General features: G+C 48.6%; 1 protein-coding gene across 1 annotated transcript in view; it reads left to right on the forward strand.

The window, feature by feature from the left end:
- Pdia5 (protein disulfide isomerase family A member 5) overlaps positions 1-20352 on the forward strand; it is an 89254-nt gene that overhangs the window by 49392 nt on the left and 19510 nt on the right. Inside the window, exons 9-11 of the mRNA XM_026394566.2 lie at positions 5934-6025; positions 6118-6189; positions 12271-12407. Coding sequence (XP_026250351.2) covers positions 5934-6025; positions 6118-6189; positions 12271-12407 — 301 coding nt within the window. The remainder of the gene's footprint in view (positions 1-5933; positions 6026-6117; positions 6190-12270; positions 12408-20352) is intronic.

Raw genomic sequence — 20352 nt, forward strand, 5'->3', positions numbered from 1 at the left:
GGTGTAGGGGCTGGGTTTGAGTCACGTCTCCTTCTTCAGTACATAGCACAGTGCCATGTTCCCAGGAGGTGAACATGTGATGGAGGAACAAAGGTGTGGTTTATCTCTCATGGGTATTTTTATTTTAAGCTTTATGTACAGTGATGTCTGGCTTCTGGCATTTTGTTTTGTATTGTGGGCTAAAGCTTGAACCCGGATCCTGGTGCATGCCAGGTTAGTATTCTACCACCAAGCTGTACTCCAGCCCCGTTCTCCTCTCTTAAGGGAATCCAGATCTTTAGTATTTAAGGACAGGGACATGGGGGAAGGAAGTTCTTGGGACTGGGACCTTCCTGTGGGCCTCGGGTTCACGCCAACCTCTTTTGCAAGGTCGGCTCTGAAGAGCACTTGTGCTCAGAGGAGCTGCTGTCATGCCTGGGCCTCAGTCTAGAGGTGCAAAGGTGCTCCTTCAAGGTCGCTGGATGATGCTGCAGGAGTCAGGAGGCTTGTTTGAAGCCAGCAGTGGCCAGGGCTTGGTTGCCTGTGCTCAAGACATCTGTGTTGTGAACTCATGTTTCCTTGCTTGTGTATCATTGCTTGAGGTTTATTTTGTTCCATTTTTCCTTTAGGTTTTTTAGGAAAATTTTTTCTAACCCTTCCCAGATACATAAAAGGGGAAGGCACCTGGCCACCATGGGTACCACTTGCTTTAGGAGGTTTCCGGGGGCCAGGGCTCATGGTAAAGCAGCAGCTCCCCAGGGCTGGAGGGGCTGGCGACCAGAGGTGTTGATTGCTTTCTGTCTTCACATGCACAGCACAGCCTGGCTTGCAGATGGGCTGCTATTCCCCAGGAATCAAACACTCGCCCCTTCGCAGCACTGAAACCCAGCCAGCTTCAAGCTTCCTGTCCTCTGTTCGTCTCCATCATCTTTGAGCCCTTTTTGGCTGGCTGCGTTTGTGGCAAAGGTCAGAATTCTTCCTCCTCTACAGGTTTCTTGGGAGGTATCCAATGTGGTGATGTCATAAGAAAGAAGCCAGGCCAGGTCAGGGATGAGCGGCCTTTGCCATTTCCAGATTCAGATCTGCCTCTTTTTGGCTGTCACTGATGTCTGGTGAGTCATCGCGTCTGTCCTCCCCACTGCTTGCTAATTGACATCCTCGTCCCCGGCTGAGCTGCTCCCTGTCTCGGCAGCCCTCAGAAGGAGCCCCATTCCTGTCTGCCTCCTCTCCCCAGCCTTACCATTATCCATGTCCATGCTGAGCCTCGGAGCTTTGCCTGGTCTCTTGTTCACCTTGGCCACAGTGGACCAGCCTGGGTGCAAACTGGGAAAGGGAGCAGTCCTGGTGACAGATTCGTGTAGATCAGATTCTTGTGCTGGCTTTTGCCAACCAGCTGGGAGATCTTGGGCAAGCTCCTCTGCCTTGGAGCCTCCATTGCCCCATCTGTGAAATGGGGCTGATAAATGCCAACCCTGCCCTTTTGCTAGGTTGTTGTGAGGTGCCCATGTGTAGGAACAGCTCTGTGGCCTATGGAGCATGTGATAGATATAGAGGACTGACCCTCCACCCGCTGGCCTGAACCCATTCCTCCCACTCACTGGGTGGGGATGCTCCAAGACTCTGCTTTCTCTTTCTGGCATGTGGAACATGGGCCCTTGGCACCATGCTTTCCTTGTCACTATGGTCTGTCCCTCAGAAAAATTATCTCTGTCCATAGCTTCAGCAAAATGTAGCTCTGGTGAGCCCAAGTTCTTCCCCTAAGCTCCAGTACCACATATGACAGCTTGCTTAACATCAGTCCAGATTTTTTCCCTCTTTGTCCCAAATGCAGGATATCTAAAATACACTTCAGCATCTTTCCCTCAGACCACTATTGCCAGCTTCCCTTCAAGTCCCCTTCTGAGTCGCCCAGGCTTCTGCAAGAGCAAGTCCTGTGTTGTGGCCTCATCAAGCATCTCTCCTCTCACGTCCTTCTTGCCCCTGCCCACCATCCTGGCTCAGGCTCTGTTTAGGCACACTGGTTGTCAAAGGCTCTGACTCTGACTTGTCTCCCTACCCGACAACTTCCCCCTACATAGCTGGTCCTTTGTGGAGTCAGACCTATGTGTGTTTCTGCATCCATAGATTCAATCAACCGTGGGTTGAAATATGGAAAGAGATTGCCTCTCTACTGAACATGTACACACTTTTTTTTTTCTTGTCATTATTCCCTAAACAATACAGCATCAAAACTGTTTATATGGCATTTACTTTGTATTCCGTATTAGCGTGGAGATGATTTAAAGCACATGGCGGAATCTGCTTAGGCTCCGTGCAAATGCTGCTCCATTTTTAGTAAGAGACTTGAGCATCTGAGGATTTGAGTATCTTGAGGTGTCGCAAGGAGGCCAGCACCTCACCAGGGTAATGTTTCCTGCTCAAGAGGGGATAAGCCACCTGAGAAAATAAAGTCTGGAGTAATTAGTGAAGAAATAAGAGGCAGAGAATAGATTTTCAAAGCAGAGTGCCTGATAGGATTTTTCAGTCCACACAGGAGCTGGAAGAGAACAGCTAAAAAAATGGCTCTGGTTGTTTATTTAAGGGGGTATGTGAAAGGCAGGGATAAGGTTTTAGGGGTGGAGTCTTGCTTCATGATGTCTTGGAGTCAACAGGTTGATTGGCATCTTGTCAGGCCACACCCATCTCAGGTGCTGTGCCAGACCTTTGGCAGAGCTGGGTGGGAGTTCACATGTATTTGGGCCATCCTACAGCAGGCTTGCCGCTGTACAAGTTCTCAGATACCAGACTCTCCCACTCAGTGGGCTTCCATGCTGATCTCGGCTATTCACTTTTTTTTTTTTTTTTTACAAGTAATGAATTTATTTTGTATCTTAATTTGCATGTTTCACAGGTGGCTCTTGACATTTGGGGAAGGGGTGGAACTGTGCCCCACCCATATACAGAAGGACAATGACTTAAATAAAAGCAGCCGGGTAATAAAAGCTGCACTACTTAGACCTTAGTAGCACTCCATCACCTCCTGAATAGAATCCCAATTTCATAGGCAGCTAAAGCCTTTTCCAGAATAATGTCCCCTGCCCCCAGCTAACTTGCTCAGCCTTCTGTCCTTCTCCTTTCTGTCCTTCTCCCACAGTTCAGTTAGGTGGAAATGTTGTCCACATTTTGGGCCACACTGTCTTGCCTCCGTTTTCCCTTGGGAAAAGCTCACGTGCTCCCTGCATCATGTAGCTTCCATGATTCATCCTGGCTGAGGGCTGAAAGTAAAAAAGAACATGTCAGGTGTGCCAGCCGTACAACCCCACACACGTGTGTTAGCTTAGGGGTTGTGACCTTAAATTTGCCTTAGACTAAAGACCAGGTATTTTGCCTCACATGGCTTCAAAAACTCCAACTCCAAAAAGTATGCATAGTTGTTCAAAAAATGTATATCTCATTAACTAACCAGTGCCTCCAAAGTCACACAGAAGTCCTACAGAAACTCAAGAGAATGAAGAGTCACCCCAAGCAATGGTGATGTGGAAAGGCTTCCCAGGGAGGTGAGATTTGATTTGCCGTAAGGCATGGATGAGTCTTGAGTGGTACCCAAGAGCTGGGGAACAGGTATCCTTAGGAAGGGGACCAGAAAGCACAGAATGGGGGCCAGGCAAGAACCGTGTGTGTGTTCTGGAACTGTGGGAAGAACCATAGAGGCTCTTAGTAGTGGTAATAAAAAACTAATTCTTCTGGAGTGTTAAAGATGCTTTGCTTGTAGGCCAGGGTGTTACTCAGCAGTGGAATACTTGCCTGGCATATGCAAGGCCCTGGGTTCAATCTTTAGTTATATATATACACACACACACACACACACACACACACACACATATACATGCAACAACAAAAAAAGATGCCTTATTTGTTTATTCACATTATCTCAGTTAATCTTCTCCACAAGCACATGGTGGCTGCAGATGAGGAAGCTGAGGGCAAAGAGGCACTGTGACTTGTCCAAGGAGGAGATGAGTCTGCCAAGTGGGGAGTCAGGACTCCACCCCAGGAGTTAGTCCTAAGCCCTGAGCCCCTGCTCCCAGCTGCTGCTGAGCTTCACAGGGCCTGAAAAGGCAGAGGTCCAATTTCCTTTCTGTGCAGAAATCTCGGGCTGTCTTCTTCCCAGATAAATAAAAAATTGAGACCTTAGCAGGTATACAAGGAAGAGTTTTGTAAAAACGGATTAAAAAAATGAGATTGGGACCATATGGGCTGAGTATGGAGTTGGATTTTAGCCTATATTCAATGGGATTTGAAGGTTTTTGTGCAGGGAACTGATGTAATGAAAGAGGAGGATGTGTACGATTAATCTTACAGTGAATGTGCACTGACGCAAGGGAGATCAATTAGACAGAAAAAAAGAACTTTAAAGTAGACAAATATTACTGGAACAGGCTGAATCAATCGGGAAATGAGCAGGATGGCTTTTAGAGGGCTCCAGGGCTTCTAGTAAGTTCTGTTTCAGGTTTGTTCTCCCTTTATTCTTTGCAGCATCCTAAAATAGCCTGGGGAAAAAACAAATCAGTGATTTAGCAAGCATTTATTATGTGCCTGCTGTATGCCAGGCATTGTGTTAGGTACTTGAAACAGTTGGAAAGACATATCCATATGCCTCTGGGGACAGAGAGACCAGAGGCACATATGGTCTTCATCACCAGGAAAATTTATAGGAAGTAAGGACCTTGATGGTCACTGAACACTAGTTCTTTGCTAAAGCTGTTGACACGGGTTATCTCATTCCATTCTCTTACAAGCCCTGTGACTATATCATTATCCTCATATTCCAGACAAGGAACCTTGCGCAGGGTGACTTGCCCAGGTCTTGTCTTCTGGTACATTGTCCACTGAAACCAGTTGTTCCTTTCTCTTCCTGTGTGTCCTTATGTATTGGAAATGGTGAGATTGAGCTTCATGGGCTGCTTCTCTTGTGCTGTGATTGCTGTTGGCCCTTTGGAACTTCCTTTCCCCTTGCCTCTCTGCCACCCTGCTCTGTGGACAGTTCTCCCCTGTCTGTCCATGCTAGGGATGTTCCCTTTAAGAAGAGATTCCCAAGTCCTGCTGCCTCACCCAGCCCTAGAGAAGAAGGGACCTGTTGCAGGAAGGGAGGAATCTCAGGGGTGTTGTATTCTGGGTTGTTCTTAGTACTTAGCCCCATGTCAGTAACATAGTTTCTAAAAGCTACTCTTTCCAATTCTGGGGTGTTAGCCAGGTGGAACCCTGGAACCAGAACTTGTTGGCTTCTGTGGTTATGGTCAGCCAAGATGAGGGTGACCGTCACAAACAGGAGGAGGGAGTTAGGGAGGCATGGCAAAATCTGAAGGAAGGAGAGGTAGACACGGATACCTTGTTTCTCATGTTGTACCTGAGAACCACTCAGTCCCCTTGACCACATCTGAGCCATGAGTTCTGAGAACGTCATGTGTCAAGTGTAAGGACTGAGGATGGCTTTGAGATATGTAGGATGTATCTGAGGGACTTGTACTGAGCTCAGTGGTGTCTGAAAGCCACTTAATCCATAACCTAGGAGAAGGGCACAGCCTGAGTTGACAAAGGCAGACAGAAAGATATACAATGCATTTGGGTGGCATAGCCCCACTCCAGGTCCTGCTTGAACTCAGTAGCAAGGCCAGGTTTCTTCCTCGGCTCTCAGGACTGCTTTTTCCTCAAGCATGGCCACCCTACAGGGCAGGCATGAAGGAGCAGCTGTATGGAGTGCAGCACTTGGACACAGAAGCCTGACTCTTCCAGGGCTCTCCATTGTTAGTCCCAGATGGCTAGCCAGCCTGGCTCTCTAGTGGCCCTGGTGGTTCTTCAGTCTGAGAGTTTGTCCCATCTCTCTTATGGAATGGACACATACACACACAGTGTGTTTAGGCACAGACAGGACGAGGGTACAGAGGGTGGGCTAGTTCCATCTGCCTTCCCTCCAGGTGCTGGCCGGGATGAACGTCTACCCCTCTGAGTTTGAAAACATCAAGGAGGAGTACAACGTTCGTGGCTACCCCACCATCTGCTATTTCGAGTAAGTCCCCTGCTTCCCTTCTGGAGCTTGCCCCCTCCCTGATGGCGTTGACGTCCCCCGGCTGAGCCACGCTGTTTCTCCATGTTTCTCAGGAAAGGCCGTTTTCTGTTCCAGTATGACAACTACGGGTCCACAGCCGAGGACATCGTGGAGTGGCTGAAGAAGTAAGTCAGGCCTTCGGGTCAGAGGGTGTGCAGCCAGAGGGAGGGAGCCTGAGGTGGCTTCTCAGTCACGGGGCTCTGCGGGAAGAGAGTGAGGAAGCGAAGGAGATTCATCGTGCTGCCTGCGCGGGTGGTCACAGCTCCAGTCTCTCAGGGGTGGATCAGAAGGGTTTGGACTACAGGAGTTGGGAGGACTTGGAATGCCTTGGGCCTGTGATGATCAGATGCTGGTCAGAATATGTCTCCCCTCTCCCTCTTCTGCGTGACCAGGAGTTGGGATGGGGCCATCTAAACCTTTCAGCGCTCTTAGATTAGTCAAGGGCTTTCCGAAGTCTTCCCACTTTCATTTGTTTTTGTACTGGAGATGGAACCACTGAGCCACATCCCCAGCCTTTTTAATTTTATTTATTTTTTTTCAATTTCGAGACAGGGTCTTGCTGAGATGCTTAGGGCAACAGACAGGAGGAGGGAGTTAGGGTTTCACTAAGTTGCTGAACTCTGGGCTTTGAACTTTGGGCTTTGAACTTTTGCTCCTCCTGCCTCAGCCTCCAGAGCTGCTGGGATTGCAGGTGTATGCCATGATGCTGGGCTCCACGTTTCAAATTGAATCTGTTCCCTGCCACACATTATCTGATGGATAGAGGCATTTCTCCCCCAGGATATCAGATTTGAGAAAAGTTCCACTAATGGTCTCTCTGAAAATAGAATTCTCACTTGAACATTTATTTCAAACACAACAGTGTATTAAATACTATGACGCTATTAAGAAATATTCTCAGTGCCTCAGACTTTACCTTTTGCCTTCGGCCCCCCACCCCTCCAGACCCTGCTTTGCTGCGGTGTGCCCTCCCTGGTTTAGAATATAATTAGAACCACTGAATACCAGATCCCACCACTCATTGGCACCAGCCCTCACCTGGAGCCCCATCATCCTGTGTCCTGATCACCCCTTTGATTGTTCTCGCCTATCATAACAGCTAATGTTTTGAGTGCTCCAGTTTGTGGCTGACACTATTCTAAGCACTTATTTAAACCTCATAGCCAGGTGGTGAGGCAGGTCTTAGAGACCTTCAGTTTGCATTGAGAGCACTGAGGCACTGTGGGAGAGCAGCTTGCCTGAGGTCCTAGAGCTGATCCCACTCCCCATGGAGGTGGCTCTCCACCATCCAGCTCAGCCTCCACTGAGTTCTGTCCCGAGTCCCCTGCCTTCCCCAGTTGCTAGTATTTTGGGGTGCTTATTGACACTCTTACTTTGGGCACCTACTGTGCAAATCCCAGAGTTAAATAATTAGTTAGCGAAAGATAGGGAGTTCAACATATGTATTTTCACAATGGTAAAAAGGTTGGATTTTGTATTAAAAAAATTTTTTAATGCCCCATGGAAACAACTGTTGGATACCTAAAGGTTGAAAACCTCGGTCTGCTGCTCTCCCCACTCCCCAGGGCCTGGAGGATGACGCATCCTTGCAGTCCCACGTTTGCATAGCATTTTTTATTTCTCTGAAGGATTTTCACATCTCTGTCCCCATCGGCTACCTTATTTTCAGCCTCTGCCTGAGAAGGCTGCTCCCCATTATCATGTATTCATTGTCTCAATCTGGCCTTCGCTTTCCTATTTTCCTTTTTCATTTGATAATAAGCATGTCCTCTCCTCCAGCCAGACATATCTCACTCTGCTTTGGGAGAAGGTTTCAACAAATAGCAATCTCATTTGTCACCAGAGCATAAAAATCTGTCTGCTTCCCTCCCCCTTCTCTAACCTTTCCTGGTTTCAAAACACCCTCATATCTTTGGAAGGATAAGGTCTGGTTTTCTGTTTTTTTTTTTTAAGTGTTCAGAATTGCTTGCTAGCCCCAGACAAGGGGAACACATCAGTGGAGTTTCTGAGACAGGTTATGACCTCCCAACTGGAGCATGCCACCCTGTCCTCCCACTCTCTCCTCCCTGTACCCACACCCAGCTCCCCACAGACCTTGCTCTGGCCTTCCTGAACTGCAGGGCCACCTGCCTGGACCGGCCCCTCTCCACCTCCTACCTCCCACTTCCCTCCTCCCTTTCCTCTCTAGTGGGAAGGAGCCCCTGTTCCTTACGTCAGGTTCATCCATAGTCTGAGGGGAAGAGATGTGGATACCTTCAGGGAAGGAAGGGATATGGTATGTGGGGTCCCTATAGCCCCTCCTGGCCACCCACAAATCCTGTGTTGAGGCACACATGAAGGTCAGCCATGCTGAAGGTCGACTGCAGCCTGCCGCCCAATGGGGCATCCTGAGAGCTGCCTGCCCTCATGCCCCGGCAGGGGTTGGTGATGTCACTGTGCTACTCACAGGCTTGATTTTAAAGTCTTTTTTAATTTTAAGGATATTTCAAGTTTATTATAGAAAATCTCTAAAGTAGAGTGCAACCAAGAGGAAAAAAAAAAATCTCCTGCCCCATTACCCAAAGCAATGTAATATCTTGGTGAATTTCCTTTTGGGTTTTTCCTCCACGTATACCCAGCTGTATGTGTGGGTTTTCCCTGTCCCATTCATTTTAAGTCTTTATCAGATTCCCCTCACAGTCCTGGCAGGTGGTAATGATCTCACCTTCCCTGGGCCTCTCTGTTGGCCTTTAGCCACTCAGGGCTTATGAGGCCACGCATAGAAGGCCAAAGGTGAATCCAGCCTGGCTCACTTTCCAAATGACTTAATAAAAGCCCAGGAGAGAAGAACCTACATTCTTCTCTCTACCAGGTAATGTGGTGGGTGGCATGGAGAGATGCAGGTCAGGAGTCAGTCCTGATGCCCCAGTACGTGAGGTCCTGGAGCAAACACCCTGATCGTGCCAGTTGTCCCTGCTTTGGGTTGGACTAGGAAGGCAGGTAGGGGACACAGGAGCGGCTACGTGCTTTGGCCTAGCCACGTTTCTGCTGTGTATTCTTAAGCCAACCAGAGCTTAATGGACATGAAGTATTCTTGCCTTACAGTGTTCCTAGTCAAATCTTCCCATCTATGTACGTGTACCTCCCTGAGATGAGGAACTGGTGTGTGGTCCTCAGTGCTAGAGAGCCTGAGACAGCTGCCCTCCCCAAACCACAGATCATGTGACAGCAGTCAGAGGCCTGGAAGGGCTTGGAGAAGTCATGAAACCCCCAGCAGTGCCCTCTGAATGCTTTCATTTCCTCCATCCCCTTTGCCTTGTGTTAAGGTTGCATCCATATTGGACAATTCTTATGGATAAGGTCATGTATGATATCTAGGAACACTTGGGTAGCATTTTACAGATTTACAAAGCAGCTCGCATGCATTCTCTGCCTAACCTGAGAGGCAAATGAAGGAAGGATCACACACACACACACACACACCGTCCTGCAGACATTTGAAGTCCAGTTTGCTTGCCTGAGCTCCTGGAGCTAGTGAGCAGAGGAAGTCAGACCCGACCAGGTCTTGTCACTCCCACTCTGCTCTCTGTCCCTCTCTCCTCTGAGCTCCTGCTGAGTGGATCTTAGCTTATGCTGAGCTGATGTTTCCTTCTCTGGTGCATCTACTTGTTGGTGTTGATGCTCAATTTGGGGCCATAGAAAACCAGAATTTCTCTTGAAGGCAGTGTGAAATGGTTGAAGATAGCCCATGTGTTCTCTCATGTTTTCCAAATTAAACATCCGCCATTCCTTTAACCACTTTTCTCTCAAGTATTTATTGGGCATCTACTGTGTGTTGGATTCAAAAAGTAAAGGGCCTCTGTGGAGGCCCACGGTGGAGGGCAGTGCTCTGGGCTCAGATCTTTGTTCACTTGCTCTTTCCAGCACGTTTTCTTACCTCCACCCACTCTGCAGACTCCATGGACAGTAAACTTCTGGTCATCTGTTGGGTGGGAGTGAGGTGCTTCCCAGGACCTGGGGTCTGACTGCTCCAAGTTTAGTGACATCTGTTTTCAGAGGGGGCTGCAGCTCTGCTTTGAGCCTGGTGCCTCTGGGTCCTTGGGGGCCCTCATCTTTGTGCATCACTGTGGTCCTTGGGCCCTGTCCTCACTCTCCCCACCCAGTACCTCACTTTTCTGCCTCCCGTTGTGAAGTTGATTTCTTAACTTCTTACATTGTGCTGGTATCTTTTATACCCTTTTCTGCTTTGTATTTTGTACTCTAGAGGATTCATATTTTTAAAAAACAACAACTATACTGTCACTTTGGTGGTTTGGGGTACATTCTCCTCCATGTTTAACCACATATATCTTAGGCTCTTTCATACATGTGTGACCCGACCAAGTCACAGCTTCTCCATCTTGTATTTATTCTCTTGCTGAATTTTTTAAAAATTTATTTTGATTTTTGAATAGATTACATTAACATAATAAAAAAACTTTTTAAAGATACTTACAAAGTATACATCAAAAAGCCTCTCTTCCACCCATTTCCTCTGTTGTATTCTCCTCCCACCACTTAAAGGTAACAACTTCAACTCATTTCTTGTCTGTTCTGAAAGTCCTTATGCAGATGCAAGCAAATATGAGTTTATTTTGTCTTCCTGTTTTTATGTGAGTTAATAAATCATAGACCATTCCGTCCATGTCCAGCAGTCTGTCCATGTCATTATACAGAGTGAGTCCTGGTTCTTCCTTCAGTGCTCAGCCCTCCACTGTTGGACTGGACCTCAGTTTACCCTACCTGTCCCCTCCCTACCTGTGAATTATGGGTTGTATCCAGTCTCTGCCATGACAAATAATCTGTAGTAAATACCTTCCAGTTCACGTAAGTGTGTGTGTGTGCAGGTGTTCTTAAAGATGAGTTCCCTAGTGGAATTGGTGGTTGAGGGGTTCGTGGTTTGAATCCAGGAGTAAGAAGCTGGATTCCATGGTGTGGTCTGGGACCGTTGTCTGGCTGGTGACTCATTCTGAAGCTTGATTTTTGCCACCAGTTCCATCTAACATTGGATATGCGTGGCCTGAGATGGTTTGCCATCTTCCTACCACTTTCCATCTCTTGGGACCGGGGAGGCTGGGGCTGCCGGTGGGACCCAGTCAGAAGCACCAGTGTGGGCTTCCGAAGGTAACATCCAAACCCAGGCTTTGCTGTGGGGGCGTGGGGTGTTGGCAGGCTCTGTGGTGTGAGCCCTGCTGCTCTCTTGGATGAATTCTCCAGCCCTGAGCGCTGGAACTTTAAGATGTTTCCTACCATCAGCCCTCACGGGCAGGAAGCAGTGGTTGTCTTTTCACATTTGTCATACTAAAGGGTTTTTTCAAAACTGCATTTAAGGTGCTTTTTTGGCAAAGGTGCTTGTGGCAGTAAAGCAGCAGGGATCCCAAGCAAGGGAGGGCACTGGGAGCCTTTTCCCTTGCAGATATCAGCGTGTGGTTACATACTATGGGGATGGGCACCTGACAGGTCAGGCAGCGGCCCAAGGTTTTGCAGCTAATGAGTGGTGGCATTGATTTGGGCTCTGGGAGAACTGCATAAGTTTGTTCTTGGCCTCTGGAAGGATGAGGGAGGTGGTGTGGACACTGTCACAGTTAGATACCCCAGCCTTCTCTCCCTCAGGCTGGTCAGTGGTCACCCCTGCACCCCCATAGCAGCTTCTTCTCCCAACCTGGATTTCATCTTTCTCATACACCTGGCCACTTTCCTTCCTCCTCAACCACTGCACACAGCCACCTCCCTCCATCTCCCCTGTCCACCCTCTACCCCCACCCTGCGGGGGAGTACTGAGCACAACAGGGAGCTTTTCCAAAGGTCACACTCTCCACTGTTGATGTTTATTTTTGCCAGTTTGCTGATATTTCGCAATAGCTTGAGAAAGCTAACAAGCCCCCCACTTCCTGGGAGGAAGTGAGATTTCCTGAACTGCCTACAGAGCGATAGCTGAAAGCCACTATTTGTACCAGGGTATGAGCTAAGGACCTCTCTGGGACTCTCAAGGGAAGTTGGAGGTGGGCAGGCCATGCCACTCATTCCATGACTCCTCCGCCAGGGCCAGTTTCTGGCATGTTAAAGGCCAAGCCCCTGGCATGGGACATGCCAACCCAGTGGGAGCTTTGTGTCCAGAGGGCTGGATTTTGTAAGGGCTTCTCAGGCCCCGGGCTTGCTCTGAGCTCTGCCTGTTTTTGGTCTTCCAGTCCGCACCCGCCACAGCCCCAGGTCCCCGAGACTCCCTGGGCAGATGAGGGCGGCTCCGTTTATCACCTGACCGATGAAGACTTTGACCAGTTTGTGAAGGAACACTCCTCTGTCCTCGTCATGTTCCACGCCCCATGTGAGTGGAACTCTGCTCTCCCCTCTGCCCCCTCCACCCTGCAGAGTAGCATGGGCGTGCTGCTTTGGGACCCAGGTCTAGCGGGCACTTAACGTTGGATGCCAGGAACAGTGCTAAGCCGGGGATGCAATGGAGACAGGCAGGATCCCCACCCTGCATTAACTTCAGAACCGTACTGAAGTCCTGATCAGGCCACAGGTATCCCTGAGCTAGAGCTCAGTGAGGCTCCACCACCTGCAGGCCTGGGCTTCGTCCACACCAGCATGAAATGGAGGAGTCAGGATGGGAAGTGGTCTTAAGAGTCTACCTAGAGCAGTAGCTGACCCTTCTCATTCCTGGGCTGGGGAACCAAGGCACAGAGAGGGCCTGTGCTTGACGGGTAGCTGAGCAGGCATCACGAGGCCAGCTGGAGCCTCCGATCACCCAACTCTAGACTGCCTTCTTTTTGCTTCACCTGGTTTCCGTCTCAGCCCGTTAGTTGTATGTTGGCACAGTTAGCATGTACTTGCAATAATGGCTGGAAGTCCTGCAGCTCAGGATCTTTCTGGGCCAGTGTCCTCCCCACACCTATGGAGAATGGAAAACTGATTTCCAAGAGGAGGAAGGCCACTCCTGGAAGGGTGAGCAAGGATCATATGAGAGCAAGGGGATGGCACCCCAGGGATGGAGCTGGCCCCTCGTGGATGAGAAGCTGGGCTGCCCTATCAGCACAGCCTGGGACAGGGCCTGCATGTGGGGTGTGTTCTCTTGTAGCCTCCAGCCAGCTTTTTGGCCCAGTGATGGTGAGTAAGAGATTATGGAGGAGAACAAAACAAACAAACATGAATTACAAGTTTCATGGATCAGTGTCAAATTGTAATGTCATTGGATCCTCATGCTAATACTTGTGTGTTGTCACACTGATGATGACAGAGTGACTTCCAGAAGGGTCATGTTTCACCTTACCCACGGTGCCACAGAGTGAGTATGATTAATCCCATTTTGTAGATAGGGAGATTGTCACACAGAGAAATATCAGCTTGTCCACTGCTCATGAGTACTGTACTTCAGACTTCAGGGGCCACAGAGACCTGGGAGGAGCAGGGTCAACTCCTGACCCCAGGCTCCTGCTCACTCTGCCCTTCCCCATAGCATCACATGCATTTGGATCATCCGGGAATTGTCCATGAACATACTATTACTCTCGACTTCCCTAGCTCCTCATTAAGAAGTGCTCACTTCTTAAGAGAATCCAAAGGAAAAGTGTTTCCTATGGTTCTTCTGAGTTTCTAGAAAAGAGATGAAAAAGGCTCAAAAAAGTAAGTTTCAAAGATCCTTCAGTTTGGGACCCTCCTGATTAAAGGCAATAACAACAGGCTTTGGAATGTGTCACTCCCAGATCTGCTGTGGCCTTGTGAGGTCGTCCCCAAGGTTAGAGGTGCCTGGAAGATTGCCACTGTTGGACAGCTGGGCTGCGCTGCCGTGGCCTCCCTGGCTCATGTGTGCTCTGCTGGCCACTCTCAGAGCTGCTGCTGAGGAAAGAAGGCCTTGCAGGAAGCTATGATGTTGATGTTGAATCCACAGTCACCCTACTTGTCTCCCTGTCCCTGCTATAAAGGCAGATACTGGCTGGCTGTTTTCACTTGTCCCCTGGGACAAGTTCACCCCCGTCCTCTCTCTGTCTGAAGCAAGTGAGTCTACTGTCCCCTGGCCATTCACGGCTCTGTGTGTGTGAGTTTACTTCTGCTTCACCTGGAGTGAAGAGGGAGGCCTCTGGCCAAGGCTGAGGTTGATGTCCTGATGACATTGCATCAGATGGCAGTGGCTGTGCACTGAACACTCTTCTCTCTGTGCTCACCTCCTTATCTGGAAGCATGCTCTTTGACCTGGTTTAAAGGGGATTCAGAGTTCAGGATGGAGAGCTGAGAGCAGAGCTCTCTGTTGCTGGACTTTACACCTGGTGCAGAAATGCTCCAAAAAGCCCACAGTGATCAGGAAACCAGGACAAGTTTCAGGAGGCCAGAAACCCATGATGCCATCCCAGGCTTCCCAAGCCAGAAAAGATGACTTCTGCAAATCACAGGATTATAGTTGTCAGTCCGTCCCAGGCTGTTGGGAACAGACTGTTGTGGAGATTTAGGAAAATAGGCTGGGATCTGTTACGGTGCAGACCATTACATTCTACTTAGGACTGTTGGGTGTGCGGAACAGGGTGACTGGAATGAGCTGGCATACTTTGCTTAAGACATTTGCCAGAGTGAGTTGCTGTTTTTCTGAGCAAAGGAGAGAATCAGGCAGGATGGTGCCACTATGGGGGAGCATCCCTCTGTGCCCTTGAACCTGGCCTGGACCTGGCTAGAGAGAGTGCTTTTTGTTTTCAGATAGCAGCTTTGTTGAAGCTGTAAGAAACATGGCATACTTTCAGATTTGCAAGGGTCGGAGTTGGAAAAAGGATAGCCAGGTAAAATACCAAATAGTTGCAGAAAAAAACACCCCAACAGACTGAAATCATGGGGCTCAATATAAACAGCGGAATTTATTTTTATGACACTTAGCTAATTCTAAATGTAACGGATGTACATTTGTGAAAGGGTAACATAGGAAAGTATGGAGAAGAAAATTAAAATGATTCCTGGTACTTCCAGAGAGAACCCCCAGACCGTCTTTGCAGTGTTGTCTCTGTGTTTGTGTAGTAAGTGTTCAGTCACTTAGTTTCTTTACGGGTCCTAATTTGCAAAGCCTGGAGAGAGAGGGTCTTCTGCTTTTCTCCTGACCCAGGTGGGCCTGCCCAAGGTGGGTGCTCCCCTGGCGACTGAAGGTTCCAGAGGCAAATCACTTGCTTCTCTGCCTAGAACTTTCACGGGACACCTGTGGAGCACATTCCTGGGTCCTCAGAAGAAGCATAGGACCTGGCTGTATATCCTCACTATGCTGAAGCTGGACCCATCTTGAGACTTCCACTGGCCCCCAGCTCCTTTACCCTCTCCCCACCTTTCTTGCCATTCACTCCCCTGCTCAGCTTCTCTGTGGCCTCCTCATCTTCCTTCCCTCTCCTTCTCAGTGAATCTGTTGAAAGTCCACGTGCATTCTTCAGTGCACCGGACTCCTGGGTCATCAGTGAATAATAAGCATAGGTTAGCACTAGGCTAGGCCCTCCACATGGGCTAGCTCCAGCCTGCCCCGGCTCACATTGAGATACTAGGTTTGTCCCAGGGGCCCTCCAGGAGCCAGGCCAGAGGGGTTTGTCCACATACATAGTGCTGTGTGTGACAGAGCCCTCTCCTGCAGCCCTAGAGCAGCCTCCCTCTGGCTCAGCCCCCCTCCTTTGTCTGGGAGGCTTCATACCTGGCCCTTGGTGCACATGGGACATGGGAGTCTGCAGCTCCAGGCCCAGTTCTCCCGTCACACAGAGAACAAAGGTGGGGTCTGCAAAGGGCAGCCATGGTCGCTGCCATTCCCTGGGACCTTTTTTCTTTGTGTGGTATTTTGTTTGAGAAGTCAGATTGTCCACTGTTACTCCTCTTCTCTTGCTGTTTTTTTTCTGTCCTTTTCCATGTCACTTCTGGGGAAGGACGTGGTGCAGTGGTTGTGGCAGCTTGGTCAGCATCACTGGGGTGGGTTGAAAGGAGCCAAGGGCATCCCTGAGAAGCAGCTTGGTCCCTCCACCAGGCCCACCAACACCTATGCTGGTGTGGAGGCCTAAGAAGAAGCTGCTAGGGAGCCAGAGTCACCTGCCTGTCCTCCGCCCTGTGCTGCAGGAGATAACTGGAGGCACGCACTCTGCCCCCACCCGCCTCCTGCTCCATCTGCCCCTTGTCCTGGGCAACAGGCCTGAGAAGAGATGCTTTCTTTGGCCCAGCTCACCTCCAGCAGGTGTGTGCAAGAAGTCTCTGTGCCTGCCTGCCTTCCGGGAGCTGGGCTGTGTCTGGTGGCAGGTCCCTGTCAGGCTCCAGATTTCTTTCTCTTATGGTATTTTTTTAAATCTTTATTTTTATCTAATTCTCAAAGTGATATATGATCTTTGTAGAAATTCAAAAAGGCACAGAGTAATATAAATGATGAAGGAAATAAAACTACCTGTAATCCCATTATCCAGAAATAGCCACTTCATTTTTAAACCATCATTCTTACAAGTCTTTTTTTCTTATGTTTTCCCCTGTTTTTAACTCTTAAAAATTAATGTCCAATAAAATTGACCTTTTTGTGAACATGTGTATACGTTTGTGTAACTGTCACGTTATAAACCCTTCATGCTATCACTTTTGCTTTTCTAATTGTCCAAATAATTTAAGAATAATATTAACAGCTTCCTCGTTGCTGTCAGGGCCAGGTTCAGGAGGTACATGAGAATCCAGTGCAATCAGTGGAAAACCACCCCCTGTTTTCCTGGGATTAGGCATTACTAAAATTGACATGGCCTTCTTTCACCTTCCACAGTACTTCTACCTGAAACACAGGATTTTTGTCCTTACAAAAAAACAAAAAAAGGAATATAATTATTCTCTGTTTATTTTTCTGTGATTCTGATTTTTTTTTTCACTTATTACTAGGCCTTGAAGATGTTTTCATGTGAGTGTAGTCTTTTACTCATGCATCTTTTTTCTTTACACTTTCCCTGTATTGTTCTCTTATATTTCCTTATGTAATTAAAAACACCTTTTTGTACATGCTTTTGGTGGACATATAATATTCCATCATATAATGATGCCATAGATTGCTCAACCAGCACCATGATGTTGAGGGTTTGAGTAGTTCACTGAATTTCACATTATAAATCATGTTGCAGAGAACATTTTCATGCATAAGTGTTTGTCCATATGTTAGATTATTTCTTTAGGATGGGAGCCTGGAAATAAGAATTTAAATACTTTCCACGTTTTGCACTCCATAAGGGCAGGGGGATCCACTGTGCAAGAAGAAGGGCTGGGTTGCACAGAGGTGTTCATCAGTGTGTGAATCTGCCCGGGATGTCTGTGTCAGTGAGTCAGCTTTAGTGCCTAGACAGCAAGAAAGAACCTTGGAAGAACCCCCAGGGTCTCTGTGAGGCCCCTCATAGTGGTCAAGCATCAGTGAGTCTAACAGTATTTGTAGGAAACCCATTCTTCCTGGTCCATCCAAGACAAGGTCCAGTAAGGCAGGAGCCAGGCTCACCTAAAACCCAGGTACTTCCCAGGGAACTGGCTACTAGGGATCTTTACAGATTAATGTGGTCCCCTAGAAAATTGTAATTCTAGTTCTGAGGGAAGTGCCATAGCTGATCTGTAATAAAATCATAAATGCAATTGCATTTAATTAAATGAAGAGGAATCTGAGGGCTTAGGATTGACAGGAGACCAACATTTCTACAGCCCAAAGAGAGTGTGATCGAGGAGTTGATGTGCAGACCTCCATGCCAGATCACAAAACTGCGAACAAGTGCACTCACACAGATGGTAAAAACCCAACGAGGAAGTTTGGCAGTAAAACTTAATGGCCTGTCAAATCACAATGAGAACACTAAATGCAGCAGGCCAGAGCTCTGCTCCCCGCGTCTCACCCTCCTCCGCTGGTTACCCCGCAGCCCACACAGCCAGGAACATGCCGAAGGCCAGGCCCAGGAGGCTGGGGCTCAGGTCAAGGCAGACGTCATTTGTCACCCCGGCTCTCCAGGACAGGCAGGTGTCAGGGAGGGAGACCTTTGCTCAGCCAGGCCTTTCTCCTCCTCTGGGCCTGGCTAGTCTCATTGTAAACTCTGTTTTCAGAAGTTTATTGCTTATCCTTAGTGTCTTGTTTGGGACAAAAGGAATTGATGCTAGAATTGAAAATCTGACAATATCAAGAGAGCTCTAGGGTGTGTATGGGAAATGCTACAACAACACCAAAAGATGTTGATTTCTGAAGACATTTCTAGTGAGGAGCTAGGGAAGCACAAAAGTAGTAGTGGGGAGGAGGGCGGGCATGTGCAGTGACTAGCTGGGTCGCCAGCTATGCCAAGAAGAGGTGCTTAGTCAAATCAGCAATCATCTGAGTGCAAGCCCTGACCCTTGCCCAGAAAACAGTAAGTTAAGCCTTTTGTGTTTGTTTTTAATCACTGTGACAAAATTCCTGAGATAACCCCAAAGTAGGAGGTTTTTTTGGTTCACAGTTTCAGAGGGATTTTTCCCACGGTCTTGGGCGCCATTGCTTTGGGGCCTGTGGTTTCAGTACATCGTGGCTGGAGCACGTGGTGGAGGAGGTTGCTCACCTCATGGCCAGGAAGTGAAGGAAAGGAGGAGCTGGGGTCTTGTGATCCCTTTCAAGGGCATGCTCCCAGGGACAGGGACCTAGCTTCCTCCTGTTGGGCCCCACCTCTTAAAGGTTCTCCCACCCCCCAACAGCACACGGACTGGAAACCAAGCCTTTAACACTTGGGCCTTTGGAGGATGCTTTTCCTAACCATAGCAGTTGTGTGCATAGGTGTAAACCTGAACCGTACCATCCTGAGGTTAATTCATTCAGAAAGTGTGCAGAGCACCATCATCTGTCACTATCAGCTAGACATTCTAGCTGAGGGACAGACCGGACACAAGTTAGCGGGGCTGCTCCATCTATTTTGAGTACGATTAAGGAAATAAAGCTGGGTAGTGGAAGAGAGCTGAAGGGTGAGGCTCCTTCTGGTCAGGTGGTCAGGGAGGGTCTCTGTGGAAATAAAAAGTGAGCAAAAACCTCAGTGATATGGAGTGAGCCTAACATAGACTGGGGGAAGACCATGTTCCAGGCAGAGGCAAAAGCATATTCAAGGGTCCTGAGGTAGAACGGAGATGGGTGTGATAGGGGAGGAGAAGGGGGCCCGAGGCTGCAGCATGGAGTATGGCATGGACCTGGGTGTGCAGGAGCCAGAACATGCAAGGCTGTGGCTACAATAAGGAGTTTGAATTTTAATCTCTCTGTGATGGGAAGCCCTTGGAAAGTTTTAAGCAAGGGCATTTGAAGTGATTTCTGTTTTGAAAAGGTACCCTGGGTGCTCTTAAATATCAGAGCACAGCAATGTAACAGTCTCAAGGCAACATAAAATTAAATGCCATAGAAATACTTGAAGAAATAAGAAGTATTTTGTAATGCTGGAAGACGTGGTGCATGTCTGTAATCCCAATAACTTGGGAGGCTGAGGTAGGAGGATTGCAAGTTCAAGGCCAGCTTTCAGCCGTTTAACAAAGCACTAAGCAACTTAGCAAGACCCTGTCTCAAAATTTTAAAAAAGCGGTGGTGGGGGGTGGTGTCTAGGAATGTGGCTCAGTGGTAAATTGCCCCTTGGTTAAATCCTCAGTTTAAAAGAAGGGGGGGGGATATTTTGTGATAAGACGAAAAATAACTCATTCATTGGGACTGGAGTGGACCCGGAAGAGTGCAGAGAGACCTCATCTGTCAGGGAAAGGGCTGTGATAAAGAGGTAGAAGCCCTGGTGGGCTTATCACTTCGTCTCCCGGAACCATGATTTCTGGCTCTGTAAAACAGATGTATTGAACTCTACCATGCATCTCTTGAGGCTCCACAGATAGACTGAGTAGAAATCTCCAGAAGATAGCAAGCTTTTTCTTACTTGGGTAAGTCTTAGGAGTTTCCTGGCACATACTCCAGCCATCCCTCCCTCCACCTGTATGGCAGATCCCACGGGTTGATGGCCACCCCTCTCTGGCTGTCGCTGATGGAAACAGGCAGGACAGTGGCACCAAAGGGCAGGACCCTGGTTCAGAGGTAGCACTCTCTACCCCCAGTGCAAGGTGGATTCTCTAATCTTCAGGGGTCCTGCCACATGCACTGGGTCGTTTGGAAGCAGTCGTTTTCCATTAGTGGCAATGGCTGCCTTTGTCTTTCCTCCCCTGATCCCTACTCCAAACCCACTGTCCACCTTGACCATGGGCCCTGCCAACAACTGGCCTGACTGTAGCGCCACCACATCATGTTTAGGAGAGAGTGTGTTTGGGGGCCATCTCCGGAAGCCTGCCGG

Source organism: Urocitellus parryii, chromosome 2, assembly GCF_045843805.1.
Source record: "Urocitellus parryii isolate mUroPar1 chromosome 2, mUroPar1.hap1, whole genome shotgun sequence".
Classification (NCBI taxonomy): domain Eukaryota; kingdom Metazoa; phylum Chordata; class Mammalia; order Rodentia; family Sciuridae; genus Urocitellus; species Urocitellus parryii.